General features: G+C 31.7%; 1 protein-coding gene and 1 long non-coding RNA gene across 2 annotated transcripts; one reads left to right on the top strand and one right to left on the bottom strand.

The window, feature by feature from the left end:
- Positions 1-2,278: 2,278 nt before the first annotated feature.
- Positions 2,279-6,100, bottom strand: LOC103501317 (uncharacterized). Its single transcript, XM_008464860.3, has 2 exons — positions 5,254-6,100; positions 2,279-2,719 (listed from the first exon to the last, which is right to left on the bottom strand). The coding sequence occupies exons 1-2, from the start codon at positions 5,866-5,868 to the stop codon at positions 2,537-2,539; spliced, it is 798 nt and encodes a 265-aa protein (XP_008463082.1). The 5' UTR covers positions 5,869-6,100; the 3' UTR covers positions 2,279-2,536.
- A 2,459-nt stretch (positions 6,101-8,559) lies between these two features.
- On the top strand, positions 8,560-9,616 carry LOC127148713 (uncharacterized). The gene is made up of 2 exons (XR_007819742.1): positions 8,560-8,682; positions 9,268-9,616. It is a non-coding gene; the product is annotated as an uncharacterized LOC127148713 (long non-coding RNA).
- The last annotated feature ends 10,845 nt before the right edge of the window (positions 9,617-20,461 follow it).

The following is a 20,461-nucleotide window of genomic DNA, read 5'->3' as shown; positions in this document are numbered from 1 at the left end:
ACTTGCTATTCCAACTTTTAAGAACCTTGATATGTATCAACTTAACCAAAAAGTTCAGGGAGGAAAATTTTGAACAGCCGAGATATAGCTCACATTATATGCTTCATTCAATAACTCCTATAATATCTTTGTTGCCTCTTGTTCTATACCAATATTAAACGGCATTTCATTCTACAAACCTTCCTCCGTTTCTTCTTCATGTTTAATCAGAGCTTGTAAATCATTAAGCATACCCAACATTTCATTTTCTTCAAGAAAATGGTTACTACTAGTTCCTTCATCAAAAGGATTACTTCTAGTTCTTTCATCAAATCTTTATATACCTTTATGCAAGTTCATTGGCTCTCCATGATACACCTAGTCTGTATAGGAGGAGGATATTCCAATTGTTAATAGATGTCACTCCAGACCCTCTAATGAGTCCCAAATTCAGTTCATACATCTCTTGCATGGACACCTTGTTCGTCCGTAATCATCGACATGATACTTTGCAATCTCTAAAAATTGGGACACTCCCTCTCTATACTCAACCGAGAACTTATTCCTTAAGTTTCATCCAACCCTTGTCCATCCTTAAAGACCAAAAACATAAATAGGTTTGATTAGTCTTATATTCCTCCTCTCATATGCTCAAACTTACTCCAAGCTACACCTCATAAGTACCCAATCTCCCAACTTTCACTAAAGCTAAGTTTAAACTAAAGAGACTACTATAACTACAAGATAGCCACAACAAACTAACCACAACTTATTTCATTCTTTACAAGCTATGTAACACTTCCAAGAAACTTTACAATCCATTCTAGGTCCATCTCTAATCCATTATAGCCTCCCAAACAATTTCAACTATTTTAACAAACAAAACATAATAACAAATTAAAGACTAAAGACTACCATAACTGGAGGATAGCTAGAACAAATCAATCAAAATGCTTTAACTAACATTTCTAGCAAATATTTTTCTCAATCTAGCAGAAGCGCCCCCCCCCCCCCCCCCCCCCACCCCCCCACCCCCAGGAATTTCAACAATTTAAACAATTTCAAATCTAAACCTCTAACAATTTCAACCCTAAACATTTAACAATTTCAACCTTAAACCTCAAACAATTTCTATACGTTTAAACATACATTTCAACCCTAAACCTATAACAAATTCAATATACATTTTATACATACATTTCTTTAACTTAAAAAAAACAAACAGAAAATTTACCGAAATCTACAGCGATGGCGATCGAATAGGACGACAAACGACAGAACAGTGAGCGACGAAGCAACCCACGGCGACGAACAGCGAACGATGGCCTTCTTCCCAATGGTTGGATCTCTCTCGGACTCTCTTTCTCTCTAACCTTTTCTTTCTTTTTTCGAACATGTGTTCACATAACATAGATTTGGAATTTTATAGGGGATCTTCTGACGCACAATGAAAACGTCAGGAGATCCCATCTATTCCCGATGTCATAAATAAAATGTCGGGAATAGTGGCCCCCATTCCTTATGCTTTATGCATGACGTCGGGAAAATAAACTAATTATTTAATCATTTCTTTTTCTCCAACGCAGCCAACTTATACGTCGGGTATGGCCATATAATTCTCTACATATATATGCATGGCATTGAGGAAAATGAAACAAATTAAATAATAATGTCCTTTTCCTCGACGCCGTAGACGTCCACATCAGGAGTAGTCACCTATGTCCTAACGTTTATATGCATGGCGTCGGAAAAAAGAAAATTATTATTTAATGTTTCCTTTTCCCCGACGTTTAAGTGTACAACGTCGGGGATTGTGTGGTCATTCCCGATGCCACGAAAGCAACGTTATGATAGATTTCCTCTGCGAACACAAACCTTACGATGTTGGCGGAGGTGCTATTTTCTGACATTTTTTATTCCGACGTCGTAATATGCATCGTGAGAACTCCGAATGTAGTGAGTGCTAATACTTTTTTGGATGTAAGCGGACGCTTATAGGTGTAGTGTATAAGAGAGAAAGAAGTAAATATTCAAATAAAGGCAATCTTAAATTTACGTAAAAAGAGGGCGGACAATGTTATGTAAAGAAGCATAAGAAAATTAGGGGAATCTCAAATTAATTGAGCTTTTATATGAGAACTTGAGCATTATTTAATCTCATAGTTTAAAATCTATCATGTTTTAAGTAATTGAATTAGTTATTATTAATGTGGTTTTGAGTATTTAATTAATCATTAAATCATGTATGTATGTAGTAAAAGTGTAATCCATATAGTTGCTATTAGTGGAATATTACAAATAAGAAGGCAAAATGGAATATCAAATATTGAAGACATAGCTAAACATATTACATCTCCATCCCCTCCCACACCTTTATCTAAACTCTCTTTACACAAGAGAGAAGAAATAGAACATAACATAAAAAATAAGCACAAAACACAACCATTTTTATATAGTTTATTATTTAAGTTTTATGACGACACGTGTATTTGATAGTAATTAATTACTTTTGAAATGGACAATAAGATTACTGTGGAAATTATATTGAGGGTTTAACTTAGAATATGTGGTGATGCTTCTTTCCATGAGCCTCTTCATCTTCCTCTTTTGCCTCTTCCTTATCATGGTGCTCATGAAATGCAAAGCCACCCGCTCCGACCGCAGCCACCGCCGCTATCTCCTCCTCTAGCTTGTGCCTGTGTCCATGCTTTGAATCCTCTTTTGCCTCATGCTTCTCATGCTGCAATTATATTGCATTTCCAGGCAATGAAAATCTTAGTTTCCTTCCTCTTTCGAAATAAAATTAATATACGAAAAAAGTCACATAAATTGAACTTAAAATGAGGGATTTTTTCAAAATATAATAAAAGGAAAAAAAATATTTACATGGTATAAACAATTCCAAAAACAAAAAAAAAAAAGCTCACAGACCCACCATAGAAAATACCAAAATTGTCCCGTCAACTACGTCGTCAACAACGCACGTAATATATTTAGTACAAGATCATTTGGATTTGACTGGTACATGATCGTTTAGATTTGGTTACACGATTCTTTAGATATGGATAGCTAAATCTAAATGATTTATTTTTTTCAATTCTATTGTTTAATTTGGTTACACAATCATTTAATTTGGTTACATGATCGTTAAAATTTAAACATTTTTTTTTCAAAATTTGGTACACAATCGCTTAAATTTGGCTAAATAATTTTTTTAAGATTCTTTTGCTACATGATCACGATTGTTTATTTTTTCAAGATGTTTTGGTATACAATCGTTTAGATTTAGCTAAACGATATTTTTAAATTTTTTGTACACAAACGTTTAGATTTGTCTACCCGATTGTTTTTTTATATGATCGTTTAGATATGACTACTCCAATCTAAATGATTTTTTTCAATATTCTTTATACACGATCCTTTTAAATTTGGCTATTTTTTTATACGAATGTTTAGATTTGGTTCGTTTAGATTTTAGTAAACCCAAATCTAAATCTAAATGACATAAAAAAGAAGAAAGATGATGAAGAGAAATAGCAGTGAAAAAAATAAAAATAAAAAAATAAGAAAGACAATAGAAAGAAATCATAGGAAGAGAAGAAGAAGGGTGGAAGGACAAATCTCAAATATTTAAAAAATGGCTAACTTCATCAGTTTTGTTACATCAGCGTAAATATTTTAGTTGGTTTGTTATATTTATGAAAATTTATCATTAAAATAAATTCTTGTATAATTTAATAGTTAATTATTTAATTGATCAAAGGTTTGATTATTTATACTTGTATACTAATTAAAATATTATGGTTTACTTATGAAAAAGGGTAAAAATACACATGTTTTGGTATTTTGTCATATTTTGAAATTTGAATGTAATTCGTATATGAAGAAACTTTTTAGTACGTGGAACTAATTTTCAAACCACTAAAATGACTTGCAATGACTTTAGGATTGTTTGGAATAATTCGAAAAAAATGTTTTCAAAAAATACTTTTTCATTTAAATATTTTGGTAAAACTCTTTAAAATTAAAATAAATAAATAACATATGCATTTGAGATTTTTTTTTTCTTCAAAATTGATTTCACGTAGAAGTTTGTTTGATTTGATAATTTATTAAAAATGTTTTATAAAATTCTAATTTTAATAAAAGAATTGGTCCATGGAGGTTATGGGTTGGAGTTGGTAGATGATAGTTCCTAGAAAACAGTCACCAAAAGTGATGGCCGAAGAAGGTCAATAATAATTGTAAAAAACGATGACAAGTGATTGATGGTAGCAATAACTAAAAAATGATCGTTAGAGTTTGGCCAACAAAAAATGCCAAAATATATTCAACAAACATTAGTCATGAACTAAACACTTTTAGACAACATTTTTATTTTAATCTCATTTCAAATACATTTCATGGATAAGAAAAAGAAATGAAGAAAAAAAATTGTTTTCTAGTCCTTAAGCTGTGCCTTTTTTAACGTGTCAAAATTTTAAAATAAAGTTTTAAAGTTTTAGGTTTTAGTTGGTTAAGTTTAATTTCAATTCTATTTCATTAGATTTTAAAATTTTACAATTTTGTTCTCTAAAGTTAAGTTTTGTTTTAATTTATGGTCTTTATATTTTAAACTTTACAATTTTTAATCTCAATATTTTACTAAATACTTCATTTAAATATTTAATATTAATTTCTATTAATTAATTTAAAACATTTTAGCTAATTAAGTTTCTTGATTTTCCATCACTTTTAAAATTAGTTTTTTTAAAAGTTACAAAATGCTATAGTTATAAAATTTTAGCATTTATCAATGATAGTCACCGATACAAATTTTTATAAATTTGTTTATTATTTATAAATTCTGAAATTTTGTGATATTCACAAAATATTATTTTCGTTATTTTGTTAATTATATTTAAAAACATCTCTTAAAATATTTCGTTATAATTAATTTCAATTAATGAATAAACACCAATCTTTAAATAGGAGTTTTTTAAAATAAAAAGATTGATAAATTATTTACGTACAAAATTTATTATTCTTGATTTTTGTATCGATATCTTATTTTTCACTTCCTAATATATTTATTAAAAGAATGTCTAGAAAAACAAAATTTAAATATAAAATTATAACCCTTTCAATTTTAAGGATTAAATTGTTTCGAAACTTAGACAGTTTTGATATTCTTTTAATAAATAATAATAATAATAATAATAATAATAATAGTAATATTGTAGAAAGATGGATGAATGAGAGTTGTATAAAAATATATATTAAATATATTTATACCAAGGCAAAGGCACCGGCGGCGGCGGCACCAATCTCGCCAAGGTGCTCAAGGTGTTTATGGTGTTTCTCTTCCTTTTTGTAATCTTCCTTATCTGAATTCTCATCTTCATTTCCTCCCTCATATTCTTTTTTGTATCCACCACCGTACTCCCCGCCCTTTTCTTCCATTACACCACCGTACTCGCCGGATCTACGTCTACCCTTACTATACCCACCATCATATTCGTCCTCTTTACGTTCCAACTCACCATACCCTCCACCGTACTCTCCAGTGACCTTTCTTGCAGACTTACGATACCCGTCACCGTATTCATCTACCTTATCTTCCGACAGACCACCGTACTCAGTGGCGACTTTATTTTCGGACTGACCATAACCACCGCCGTACTCGCCAGCCTTATATTCAGACTCTCCGTACCTACTACCGTACTCAGAGACGTTATTGTGAGAATCCCCATAGCCACCACCGTACTCGGCGGCGACCTTATTTTCTGAGTAAGCATCGAGTTTGTTTTCAGAGAGGTCAGAAGAGTAAGTGGAGTTTTTAGAGGGGACATTTTCTTCGTCCTCGTTGTGGCGGTGGAAGAGGCTGTGGTGGCGGTTTTCCTCCGACATAGTGGTTTTTGTAGTTGAGATGTTGTATTTGTATTGTATTATTGTTCTAAATTTGGATGTGTTGGTAATTTTGGGAAGGGAGTGGGGCAAATATTTATAGCCGATTCGGTGGTTGTATTGTTACAAATACACCACATTTACAATCAAATTCATTTTTTGGTTAAAATATCTAAACTCTTCTCATAAATATTCTTTAAAACTTCAACAAGTTTATTTCCAATTTTATTGAATAAGCTCAAACTTCTTTCTTCTTTTTTCCTTGATTCCTAATAATGTTTATGGAAATGGGTCAAAAGTAAGAATAATAGGTCAAAGACGAAAACAGACTTAGACTCAATTAAAATTTAATGTCAATTAATTAATTATCGACTAAATTATAACTTTATAAAAATAATAATAAATTAGTTATTCTTCCAAGCTTTGCGATAATTCTCTTTTTTTAATTATAAATTTATCACTGAACTAAGTAAAAGTTATACCAGATTTTTCTTAAAGGAGATTTCAATATTAATAAATTAAAAAAAAAAAGAATTTTATCTTTTATCGAGTTTTTATGATACAGCAGAGATATGTATCCAATGTCCATATCATACTCAAATTAAATATCCTAAATAGTATCACTGAGTTGTGGAAGTTAATTGAGATAAGTGAAGTGAATAAAAGGTGTTAGGTTAGGTGGCATTTAAATCAAGAAAGGATCAAATAAATAGACGGTGAGGATTAATTTGGATGTCCACGTAGATTTCTGATAAGGCTTAGGGCCATCAAAACCTAACCCCTAATCCATGCAATGTCGACATAACGTAAACAATAAGGAACCCTACGTGTATTCCGAGTACGACATATCGTTCTTGTCCTTCATAAGAATTATGCGACTCTACATCACCAAGTAATGCTTGAATGCATGAAAATGGAAACTTTGTTGTGAAATTTTAGAAACACAACAAATATGGAGAAAATATAATCTAATCTAATCTAATAATATAATGTAATATAAAAATAAATAAATAAATAACTAAAATACACATTTTTAAAAATAGCAAAATAAATTAAAATATCTATAATACACTTATCTTTTAAATTTTATTTTAATCATACAAAAAAAATAAAGTATAAATTAAGATATCTAGCTAGCTTACAACAAAAATCTAACTTTAACAATAAAACATAAAATACTAAATTCAGAAATTAAGTGACTATTTAGTATAGAATCTTAAAACAAAAACATATATTCTATATATTTTATCTTTTCACATATGTGTTTGATTACAAAATTTAGAAACTAAATTTAAATTTAAACAATTGGATACTAGTTCTAGTTGACCAACTAAATATTAGTTGACAATAAACTAATAATAGTTCAATTATTGTTTACAGAGGCAACGACGTGCACATGTGAAGATATCAAAAATTTCTCATTTATCTATATTCTCACCTTATTAAGGCCTAGCACATCTATTTTAGTTTAATGAATGTTCTAGAGAATTTGCCTATAAAACATACTATAGGAAGCTACCCTCACTTCTACATCCTTAAAGGCAAATCTATTAACAATACTCATGTAGTTAGGTACTCCACTTGACATCAAGTATATATCTCATTAAGAACAAAGTTCAACTTATTCATTCGCTTCAGGATATCATGCTAACACTCTAAATCGTAAGACTGGAATTCCTAATTATTCTAGCATTATTCTCTTTATATCACTTGTAATCAATTATTATCATTTGAACCTATTTCTTGGGATCTCCAAATTTACAAGTTGGGTTTACCTCACAAGTGATTCATTTTTCTATAGGCATGAGTCTCATTCTTTATGAGGTTTTAAAAATCTTATCTTCGCTAGTTCTTTCGTCAAAGGATTTGCGAAGCTTTCATCAATCTATACATGATCCATTATTATAATTGCACCTCTAGTGACAAACTATCTAATGGTACGTACTATGCTTGCAACGTATTTATCGTCTTTTGCTGTTATAATAATAGTTCTAAACTTTTGCAATTGTTGTTGTACTATCACAATATTTGGTTTAATTATGTCCTAAACTCGTAAATGGTAAATATAATTCATTGATTGTTATTAAATAAAGTGTTATTATTGTAATTTTAATAAATGTTATTGATTCTTTTATTAGTTGTTTTAATAACCTTAATCCAAAAAACTAGTATCCTAAGTTGTTTTATTGAGTCTTGAGACAATATGCATAGATGAATATTGAAGATAAAGCTTAAAGGGTCTATAATATAGGGATAAGGTTAGGGTATCTTATCCTAGGAACACTATAAATACGATTCACTTTGTATCTGATACAAATACAATAATCTAATGTGTTTATATAAGTGATATGTGAGTGAAGGTATGTTAGCTTTTATTTTATTTGCGTTGAATTTGTGTGGTGTGGTGTTGAGTTAGTTAAATGTGAAGTTATTTGATGGTGTTAGAAATTGGAATATATATTAATGAGAAGTAATTGAATTAGAATTAATTAGTTTGTTATTTAAAATTAATTAAAAAAAAGGATATTTATTTTGAATAAGAGAGATTAAATTAGATTTTTAGTAGAGATTGATTGGGATATGTAAAGACGTGACCGTCAGGGAGTTAGGTGTCGGCAACGGCATATTCCCACAGTCTTCTAGATGTTGCATTTTTAATACCCACCAAATCTTAACTGCTCTACTTCTCTCACTCACCACTTCCATCCATTTTTCTTTTAAAGTGTGGAGACAACAAAAATAAAATACAGGAACGCTTCTCCTATATCTTCTCCAAATTACTACCTGAGTTTTTCAATCGTACAACTTAGACCAGAGGTATGTTTTGGGATTGCTAAGGAAAAATATTCTTTAAACAAATACTATAAATATCTTTCTTAGCGATCTTTTTTTTAATAATATAAAAAAGCAACAAAGTATTTACAACGTATAGAACAATTTTGAAAACGAAAAAATTCATAGGTCCATTGTGTAAAATATCAAAAATATTTTGTCAACTACACCGTCAACAATGCGCGCGTAATATATTTGTTACACGATCGTTTAGATTTTGCTATTGTTTTGTATACAATCATTTAATTTGATTACGTTTAAATTTGGTTACACAATATCGTTTAGATTTAAGTTTTAAAAAAAGAAAATTGGTTATACGATCGTTTAGGTTTGACTAAACGATTTTTTTAAATTTGTATTCTACACGATCGTTTAGATTTGTATACACGTTTACTTTTGGCTAAACAGTTTTTAAATTTTTTTGGTATATGATTGTTTAGATTTGTCTACTCAATGATTTATTTGTTTACAGACGATCGTTTATATTTTGCTACTCCAATCTAAATAATTTTTTTCAAGATTTTTTATACACAATCTTTTAGATTTTGCTATTTTTTTGTACTCATTTAGATTTGATTACCCAAATTTAAACGACACACAAAAAGAATCAGAAAAGAATAAAGACGATGGAAACAAATCGCATCGGAAAGAAAAAAGAGGAGAATAAGAAAGACGATGGAAAGATTAAACGACGTAAAAAAAATCAGAAAAGAAGAAACACGAAATTGCAGTAGAAAAAAAGAAAGATGATGAATTGCAGCAAGGAGGAAGACGATGAAAGAATCGCAGCGAGAAAAATAAGAAAAGCAAGAGGACAAACCAATAATATTTAAAAGATAGTTAATTTCATGGATTTTATTATACGGGCCGTAAATAGTTTGGTGTTTTTGTTACCGTCGTGAAAGTTTTCTTTTTCTTATTTTTCCTATTCTTTATTGTACATACTCTCTTACTCTTTTTTTTTTTTTTTTCTTTAATCCTATAATTTAGTCTTTTAAAAAAGATAATAAATTATGGATGAGCTAAATTTAGTTGAAAGATTTGAAAAGAAATATAAAAAATAAATGATAACTACAAGAAAAGGTTGTTTTTGTAATAAAATAAGAAAATGTATAGAATGATGAGGGTGGAGTCGTGGAGGTGTTGGCTGGACAATTCAAGAAACTATGACACATTCCGGTGGCGGTGGGTGCAACGCTACTACTTTATGATTGACTCATTTTCTATGTCGATGTCGGTTGTTTTCTTAAATGAAAAAGAGAGGCGGAGAATTGTATGTGAAGCCGACGTGTGCGTGTGTGATGCATGCATGCTTATAACATTCAAATCAGACTAATGAAGATGAACTCAACCAACTGTTTGTTCTAACTTCTAAGCATGGCTACCCTCAACCACCAACGGCAATAACACACAGTGTCCCTCCAAACTCATTTCTCTATTATTGTTCTCACAAAACAACATACACCCTCTCCTACTTTTATGATATATCAAATGAGTTTCTGACAGCTCCTTAATAGTTTTTTATATCTATTTCATACCTCTTTCATAGTCATATGATATATCTAATTTTTGTGATAATCTTCCAATACATATGTATTGTTTTAAATTTGGGTAGCTATAGTTTTTTATATATGTCTAATGGACCTCTAATAGTCGTTTGATATATCTAATTAGTTTGTGATAGCCTCCAATACATATATGTTGTTTTAAATTTGGATAGTTCCATAATATAAGTTTTTGATCTTTATCTGATAGCTCCTTGATAGTCGTCTAATATATTTAATTAGTTTATGATAATCATCTGATACATATATGTTATTAAAAAAATAGAAATACCAAAGAAGAAGTGACAAACAAAAAAAAAAGATCAAGAAAAATTGAAAAAGATGAATGTTCAATAAAAAAAATCACGAAAAAGGATCAATGAAAGCACTAAAGTAAGTAGATTGCATATTAATTAACTTACATATTTTACTTCATTCGATTATCTATTCTTTAACTTACTGTAAATATAATCTAACAGGACATACCATTACAGCTATAAATGTTCACTATTATTCAAAAAAAAACCCTAAATCAATAGAAAAATAAAACTAATCAATTGAAACCAAAATCGTACAAAAACACCGGTGGAGATCAAATGTAGAACATAAAAATCGTAAACAAAGTGAAGGGATAAAAGCCCTACGCAGAGGAAGAATTAACAGAGACTGTAACTCAATTTAATTGGGAACCTAAAAAATACGAAGACGTTGGCAACACTTTATTCATGGCTAAGCATGCTTTTAAATAATGAATAACAGAGAAATACAAAGAATTTGTAACTCACGATTGTTGATGTCTCTGTATCTATAAAACTCCAAATTGAGAGACACCACCACTTGGAAACCAATTGGGAAAAAAAAATTTCCAGAGAAAAATTTTCTTTTCTAGAGAGAATTTTTTTAGCGTCTACAGAATCACATAACAGTTCTTCAGTTTTTTTTATGCAAAAAAGATTTTCCTCTTCTTCAGATGGAAAAAGTGGGAAATTGAGAGCATAAATGGGAACGTGGAAAAACCACCCACGTTCCCTATTAATTTAATAAATCAATATTAAATTAATATATTAAAATAATTAATTAAATCATATTTAATTACTATTTCATTTATAAATTGATTTAAATGAATATCTCTCACATATTTTATAGTTTTAATTTAATTAAATCAAATTAAAATAAACTATTAATTAATTCTCCAATTAATTAATTTATTAAATTAAATATCATATATTTAATTTAATCCAAATTTGAATCATATTCAAATATAATTTTTTTTCATAATCTATAGTTTTAATATGTGCATTAAATTTTAACCTATAGTTTTATTATGAATCAAATTCACATTAAATTATTCAAATATTTTATTTTTTCATAAATTACTTTTGAATCATATCCAAAATTAAATTTATATAATAAAATTTAATTAAAATATAAACTTTATATTATAATGTATCACTATACATTATATTAATTCTTCAATATACATTATATTAATGTTCAAGTAAATTTGAACATTTCAAATTACAATCAATCAAATTAAATCTCATTACCCTTTACGAGCTAGGAAGGGGACCTAATGGACTTACAGTTCAGAAGTTACAACGATATGAAATTAATTGGCTAAACTCATTAACCACGTTAATCAATATTCATTAACTGTGTATACATTCCACTAAAGACTCACAGCTGAACTCTTCTCACTGTAGATATATTTCTATGTCCATGGATATAGACCAATACTAGTAAGTTAGTCATTTACGAATGTTCGTAACACCAGCTGGATCAAATTACCATTTCCACCTCTAGGTTACTTCTAATTCTTAAATATCAATGCTCCTCTAATGAACAACATGTTTATGGTCCAACCACTAAACAGGAACTCTTCTCGTGTCATAGAGAGGGTAGGGCCCTTTGTTCAAGTCTCAAAGACACCATTTAAGGGAATACTTATTTACTTACCTTAAAGTCGAGAAGGAGTGAATTTCATCTTGTGTGATTATGTTCCCAACTCCCCACTCGGTCTTGTCCCAAAATGATAAGCATATTGAGTTGGCAATTTGGCCACTCTCAACCATACAAATCAAAGGACAATCCCTCGAGAACAGGAGTTCATAATACACTCACGATTAACACTAAGTTACCTAAGTCATTTTAATGAAATAGAAATCCGACTAGTTAACGGAGTTACATCTAGTGATTACTATTTCATGGTCTTATGCAAACTCATTGCATAGGATACCCTCACTCGCATGTAGCATACATGAATGCATTGGATCAATGTATTTGTATTAAATACAAAGTGAGTCTTATCTATATTGTTACCAAGATAAGGTACCCAACCTTATTCCTATACTATAAACTTTTTAAACTGATCTTGAACATTGATCCTCATATGTCTCTACATATTGTTCAAATCCATCAAACAACTTAGGATATTAGTTTATTGGATTTAGGTTATTAAGACAAAATTAATAATCAATAATACTTATTAAAATTATAATAATAAAATACTTTATTAATAACTGTCAATGGAAAATATTTACTATTTACAAGCTTTAGGACATAAAACTCAACACAAAAAACATGTCAAAATAAAAATCATACAAGAACACGAAATCGTAAACGAAAAAAGAAGTTCTTCCTACCATTGTCAATCTCAAATCCTAAGGTTCTCAGATTCCGTAATCCCAAATTCACACTAAAACAATCCAAGCTAACACCATCGAGTCAAGCTTCAACCTCTAATCGCTGGAGGAGACGAGGATCTGAGGCCACCGCTAGACTTACGACCCTTGAACGTCTCAAAGCAATGGTCGTCGATGGAAAGCTGGTGGTTTTGAATTGAAGTTGGAAAATCTTATCTTCGTACGATTTGAGAGGATGAGTATGATGCTGTCATTGCAAAGCAACGCGAAAATCTGGAAACGGAAGAAGGAGGGGAAATTCAGAAAGGAAAGGAGAAATTCATAAATGGAAAGAATTTCATACGGAAAAAGGGTAGTTTTTCCATTTTAAAACAATTAACAAAATTAAATAAATTAATTTTAATTATCATATTTACGATTTATGGAAAAGAGGTGACACCATTTTATTATTTCTAAATATTATTCACATTTAATTCAATTTTCCTAAAAAATAATATCAACAAAACTGTCCATGTTTTTACGTATTTTGTTTTTTTTTTTAATTTAAAATATTAAGTTGAATGGTAAATTTGATCTACAATTTAGTCTAAATATATTTTTGAAGTTTGTGATAATATCTTATAAATAGTTTCTATGATCTGACAAAATTCCTGTAAACAAATCTTCATGAAAACTATTTAGGTAAAAGAGTTCGGACAAATCGTAAGACTTAAAGTTTTAATTATTATAAATTATAGGTACTAAAATTCTTTTAGAGTATATGTTGTTATTGTATTTTATGTTATGGTGTGTTAAATGTTATGTTATAATATTTAATAGTATATGTAATAGCTCTTGGTAATTAGTCTAGGTTTATTTACTTAGGTAAAAGTGATCTACTAGCATATTGACTAGAGTTAGTTAGTACTTAAAAGATATTTTTGTTCTATTGTGTTATTCTGGTTGGAACCATAATGTAATTTATCACCATTTTCATTAGGGGTGTAAAAATCCGAATCGATCCGGTTCATTTTCTATCGGATTTGTTTTTGATATAATTTAAAACTAACGAAACTGGTTCAATTCTATTTTGGTTTACTTAAACCTAGGGTATCATAAGATAGCAAGTTGTTTCCATCCATAACTCTAAATTTCTCTTAATCTTTTTTTCTCTCAGTTTTCTATTTTTCTATCTCTCTATCTCTCATTCCCTCATAAAATTAGAAGAAGGGATTGAAGACCGAAAATTACAAGTAGCCCACATAAAATTAATTTCTTCTCCTCCCAAATTCTATCTTCTAAATCAGTTTTCATCCCAATGAGTCTAAAATGGGTAGATATTGAATATCAACCATTTGTATCTTATTTAATAATTTTAATGTTATTTTAGTATTTTGTTTCCACTTTTATCCTTTTTATTACTCTTGCTAATATATATGACAACATAGTTTAATCACTAGATTTGTCCAACAAAAGGAAATTTTTGTATGAACGAAAGGCCCAAATGAGAAATAGTAAAAGGTTATCTAAATGAAACATGACTTTTGCTTTTGTTTTTGTTTTTGTTTTTTTTTTTTTTTTTTTTTTTTTTTGACATTTTTTTGACATCTACAACATTTGAAAGTATTCGTTTGATCTCAATGTGTGTAAGGTCCTTCCTCAAGCTCTAGTTTCTCACTTCTTCCTCGTCAAACAAAACTGATTTTTTCCTCTCGCTTCTCACTCCTTCCTTTAATTCCTCGTTAGATACAAATGTAATTTTTTTTCCTTCAATTTTTTTCCTTTTTCAGACTCCTCTTCTCACCCTCGATTCGTGCTCCTTCCTCAAATTCCTCATTAGACACAATTACAAGTTTTTCTTTGATTACTTTTCCTTTATTCGGATTCTCATTCACGCTTCTTGCCCTTGCCCCTACCTCGGCCTCTACCTGAAAAACATGACATGGAGAGAGTGAGTATAAAATACTCTGTAAGGGACCTACTACTAGTCCCACTAGGTGCCTGTTAACTTCCTATTAGAGTCCTGAAAATGGTACCCAATATCTGGCACGTTCCCGAACACGTGCAACATGCGCTCCCATAGGAACGAAAATCTGGTCTTCGGTGTCCTGGGGGAGCACCTAGGACATACTGGTCTGTAGTGAACCCGGAGGAAATACTGAGACAATCGGGCTTCGAGGATCCCGTCGAATCACTCGAATCATATCTATATCCATGCTAGACTGGGGTCCCGTCGGACTACGCAGTCCTAAATAGGTGGTGATCCCGAAGGACACCCATGCAGGTATGACTCTAATAGGCTAAGCTAACAGGTACTCTAACCATAGCATACATATACATAACATCATCATGTAAACATATCAGTCTAATCATCATCTTACATCTCATCACAATATCCAACATACAGTCATAATAAGCCACGTCATCACATTACCATGCCATCATATAAAACCACATCATTAGTCCCATCATGCTCTCATTAATTTACATGTGTTATCACTACAAGAAACGGGGGTACTCCCGACGCACAAATACGTCGGCGAAAATGCAAAGAACGTCGGAAAAGGATATTCCGACGTACAAAACGGCGTCGGGAAGCACGTCGGGAGAAATGCGTCGCGAGAGGCTTTCCCGACGCCGTACCAAAGCAGCGTCGGGAAAGCCTTTCCCGACGCCGGGATATGCGTCGGCATGACGGCGTCGGGAAAACCTTATTCCCGACGCCGTCTATGCCGACGCATCTCCCGGCGTCGGGAAAACCTGTTCCGACTTTTTTTTCCCGACGTAATGAACGTCGGGAAATATTTTTTTATATATTTTTTAAAATATTTTATTTTTACTTTTTTCCTTATAATATTTTGCTCAAACATTCACAATGATGTTCGGATTGCTCAAAAAAATTTCGCGACGTTTTGGATTAAATTAAAATAAATTAATAAATATACAAACACAAATTAAAAAAATATAATTAAAATTAATAATACGAATAAGTTGACTACAACAAAATATAGTTCTCAATATAGAAAAAACATAAACATAATGAAGCTAGGGATCATGTGGTGGTCCCTGTTGTGCACGAGTTAGGTCTTCAATCATCTTTTTCATAGCTTCCACTTGTGAAGCTAATGCTTGGTGATTTCTATCTTGTACTTCAATCCGTTCCAAAGCTTCATGAAGTTTAGCTTGTAATTCAATCTCTTTTTGTGTGGACTGCGAACAAGATGTCGACGAACTGCTTGCACTTGCCGTTCTGCAGGCCTTCGGCTTGCACTTGTGTTATACAGTCTAGTCCTTAACATGCATAACTGGAGGTGTATGCGTCTCATGGTTCTAGTCGTAGAGCTAGTAGTAGAAATCTCTTACCTGGAGATTTGCTCGACGAGTCCTAACAGCAAGATAAGGTGTGCTTTCCAAGCAGTGAGGCCCTAAATGGTTAGCAACAACAATTAATAACTTAACCTTCATGGAAAAGAAGTCCAAGAGTCGTTCGAAGCAACTTACCCAAGATCAAGGTTGCACTACTTCCCTTTAGGTCGAGAAATCCCACGTTCCAACTCCACTTGGTCCAACCGGCCCTTTCAGAAAGATAATTTAATTTAATCCAAAATTAAATTATTTAAAAACCAAAATTACTCTTCGTTGGATATGCCAAAAACCAAACCAACTTACCAAAAACTTACCAATGACAGGTGGGGAAAGGACTAAAAACTAGGTGGCTCAAAAAGGCTTGGCGGTTCGACTGGAAGAGCAAGGATCGACTTGGCGGCTCAGCTGGGAAAGCGGGGATCGGCTCGGCTTGAAGAATTTTGGCTCACGAACACGGCGCAGGCGCGCAGGCGCGCAGGCGCGCAGGCGCGGCTGGGAGGCACGGCTCGGCTAGCAGATGGATGCGGCTCGGCTAGCGGCTGGACGCGGCTCGGCTTGCGGCTGGACGCAGGTCGGAGATGCGGCTCGGCTTCGCGACTTCAATTGACGACGCTCGGTTTCAGCGACCGGCGCTTGACTCCGACGGACGGTCGCGACTGGGCGACGGCTGGTTTCGTGGCGGAGGGGGACGCAGAGCGACGCGGATCGGATCGGGGCACTCGGGACGAGTGGCGGCGCGGCTTGCGAGTTGGCTGCGGAGCGACGCGGATGACAGAAGGGATCGGCTGGCGATGCAGGTCGGCTTCCGAATTTGGGCGGCTGGCGGCGCGGGTCCGACAGCTTGGAGACGCGAAGGGTGGCGGCTCGGATGGTGTCGGTCGGCTCGGCTGTTCTGTGATGACATCGACGGCGGCGGCTGGCGGAGAAGGGAGAGGCGGCGGCGGATTTTAGGGCTAGGGTTTTTTTCTCCTTGGTGAAGGTAATGGTGATGGTGCATTAATTGCACCTCCCAATGCCATATTTAAATAAAATAAAACCTTTTATTTTATTTTATTTGCTTTAATTTAATGCTTTTCCCCCTTTCCCCAAAAATCTCAATTCCAACCAATCATACATCCCTTCTTTTCCTTTTTCTTTTTCCAAATAATGTCTCACCATTAACTTTAACCAAATCAATTTTCTCTCTCCTCCACCCAACTATCTTTAATCTTCACCAAATAACTTTACCAAATTTATTTTCCAAATAAAACAATTATTAACCAATTCAAAGTAATTATAACTCTAAACCTTAGTTAATCACAAGGTCAAAATAATCAAGTTCCTCAAATAAATTCGAAATTTCCATATCCATACTTAAGATAATAATAAAAAGGAAATCAAATTTGTTGGGGCGTTACACAAACGTAGAACAAAGAAGGGAGAAAAAGGATTACAAATGAAGAAGAAAAACGCAAACAAAAAAAAAAGGAAGAAGATAAAAAATGCAAAAAAGGAAAAAAGAAAGAAAGAAAGAAAGAAAATGACGACGATAACTCAGAACCAACAAGAAGTGTAATCAAAATGCAAAGGAAAAGACAAACCCAAGAAAAAAAATAGAGGGTTTAACTCAAATAGCTTAATTTGACCTATGATTTTACACAATTCGCCTAATTTGCCTATATATTATACTAAGGTCCTAATTGGGCTAATATTTTACAGAAAAGTCTGGCTCAAATTACTACACTACCCATATTAAATGATTTACGAATTAAATAGAAGAAAATTGGTAAGTGATACGTTAATGGCGTGAAAATATGGAATTTTTGAACCACGTTAGGAAAGAGGCAATTGCAGAATCCATTATACTCTCCTTTGTACGCTGAAATTTTTCTTCAACTAATCTTTAAGGTTTTGAAAATGGAAGACGAAACTGCGGCGGAATCGAGATGGAAGACCAAACGATTGTGAAAATGGACAAGATTTTGAAATCCGTATTGATCGACGGCGAAGGGAACTGGAGAATCCAGCTTCTAACAGCAATGCAACGCTGTTTTCGTACCTGGACACACTTTCAATTTTAAAATCAACGAGCGTGGCGACGGAGGGAATTCGTCGACGACGGACAAGGAATTGGTGACACTTTGTTCGGAGTTTTTGAATGGCGAGACGGACACGACGGAGAAAGTGATAGAGTGGGGGATGGCGGAATTGATAGCGAATGAGTAAGTTCAGAGGAATATTGTGGAAGAAATTAAAGAGACGGTTGGTGAGAGAAAATTAGAGGTATATATTAAATAAAATAGTGTATATTACAATAGTGCATTTTTCTAGTTATTGAAATTGAAAGCAATCTGATAATACACTTTTCGACTGAGATAGTATATATTAAATAAAATAGTGTATATCAGGATATTATACATTATAATTTGAAGTTAACTGAAATTTACAATATTAAATACAATATTGTAATGTTCTAAACTACAAAGTTTGACCTAAACAACTTAGGCAAATAATGTATACATTGTGGTTGAAAAAATATCATGTGGTTGAAAAATAGGAAAATAAATACAAAGTATATTTTCAATATTACAAAGTATATAGGAACATAAAAGTAAGGAAAATTTAGGAAACGTTTATAATTGAAATTAAAATTTTAACAACATTACAATATAAAAATCTAAAGTATAGTAGATTGGGTATATATTTACATACACAGAGAAGATATTAACTACTGTAGCGGAACCTCAAAATCTAAAATACAGTAGATTGGGTATATATTTACATAAACAGAGAAGATAATTAACTACTGTAACGGAAATTCTAAACCTAAAAAACGGCGGTGAAGATTTGTAATGTAAAGTAAAGTTTCCGGCGGTTGAGGATTTTCGATGGTGGAAGAAAGATCCAGTTGTGTAATAAATTTCCGACAGAAAAAAAAATGTAATGATGATTGAGGACTTTTGGTGGTGAAGAAATTAAATAGGGAAGAAATATTTTGCAAAACTGTACATCTGAATGAATGTACGTACATTGTTAATATGACGAGGTATATATTTATATAAACAGAGAGCACATGTAGCTACTGTAACGAAAATTGAAAATCTAAGATACAGTATATTGGGTATACATTGACATATGATGATATAGTTAAATAAACTAACCAGATATATGTGAAGGAATGGAATCGTGAAACAAAAAAACGTCAGAATGTCAATCCGGACGATTGTATGTGAAATGAATGAAAATAATAAGGGTATATAACAAATTCAATATACTTCCAGAATGTCAATCCGGACGAATGTATGTACTTTGTTAATATGAATGGGTATATATTTCAGTACACATTTACGATGAAAAATTACAGAAACGTAAGTTCTAAATATAAAATGCAATATATCAGGTATATATCACAAAATCTAACTACTGTAATATGTACATAGATATCACAAAATGTAATCTAACTACTGTAACGTTAATATTGTGTATATATCACAAAACCTTAACTAACCGGATATATGTGAAGGGGATAGAATCTTAAAGAAAAGACGGTGGAGAAAGATAACCGAATGTGTACAAAATCGAAGAAGAAATATAACCAGCTGTAAATTATTCAACCATTATTCAATCTCGGGAGATGAAGAATGCAAATAGAGAAGATTAAACATGAGAAATATAAACAGGAAAAAAAACCAGGAAGACAGAAGAGAAAAAATGGAGAAAACGGAGAAAATTAGATGAATATATACTTATTTAATAATATTACCATATTAAAACATATATTATTACATTATAAATATATTAAAATTATAATTAAGGAAATTAAATGAAGATAAAATGAGAAACGTTATTTAATTATTCCATTATTGAACACTAATTATCAATAATATAAATAAGAAAATTATAGGTATACAATTATTATAACAATAATGTAATTAAGAAAATAACTATTTATTAAAATGAAAAATTACATATATTAATGATTAATGCTAAAAAAAATTGATTTCCTATTTAAGTAAAAAGTATATAACTTAGAATAATTTCGAAATTTCGTAGCCAAATTAAATCTTCCCTCTAAATCTTTCGAAAAAAGAATAATAAGGCACGTTTTTTTCCAAATTGGGTCGTCAACAGATAATGCATTTGAAATTAGAGTAATAAATTTCTGATTGTGCGAGCCAAAATCCATTTGGGATTAATTTTCAATTACAATAAAGGGGAAAATTGGGAAGAAAAGCACAATTTTGTAGAAAAAAA

Source organism: Cucumis melo, chromosome 3, assembly GCF_025177605.1.
Source record: "Cucumis melo cultivar AY chromosome 3, USDA_Cmelo_AY_1.0, whole genome shotgun sequence".
NCBI classification, from domain to species: Eukaryota; Viridiplantae; Streptophyta; class Magnoliopsida; order Cucurbitales; family Cucurbitaceae; genus Cucumis; species Cucumis melo.
The sequence above is the reverse complement of the archived record's forward strand: the minus strand, read 5'-3'. Positions and strand labels throughout refer to the sequence as shown.

Coding starts and splice junctions, on each gene's coding strand:
- LOC103501317 (XM_008464860.3), bottom strand. CDS start 5,868: ATGTCGGAGGAAAACCGCCACCACAGCCTCTTCCACCGCCACAACGAG. Junction 2,720..5,253: donor CCGCCGGTGCCTTTGCCTTG/GTATAAATATAT, acceptor ATATAATTGCAG/CATGAGAAGCATGAGGCAAA.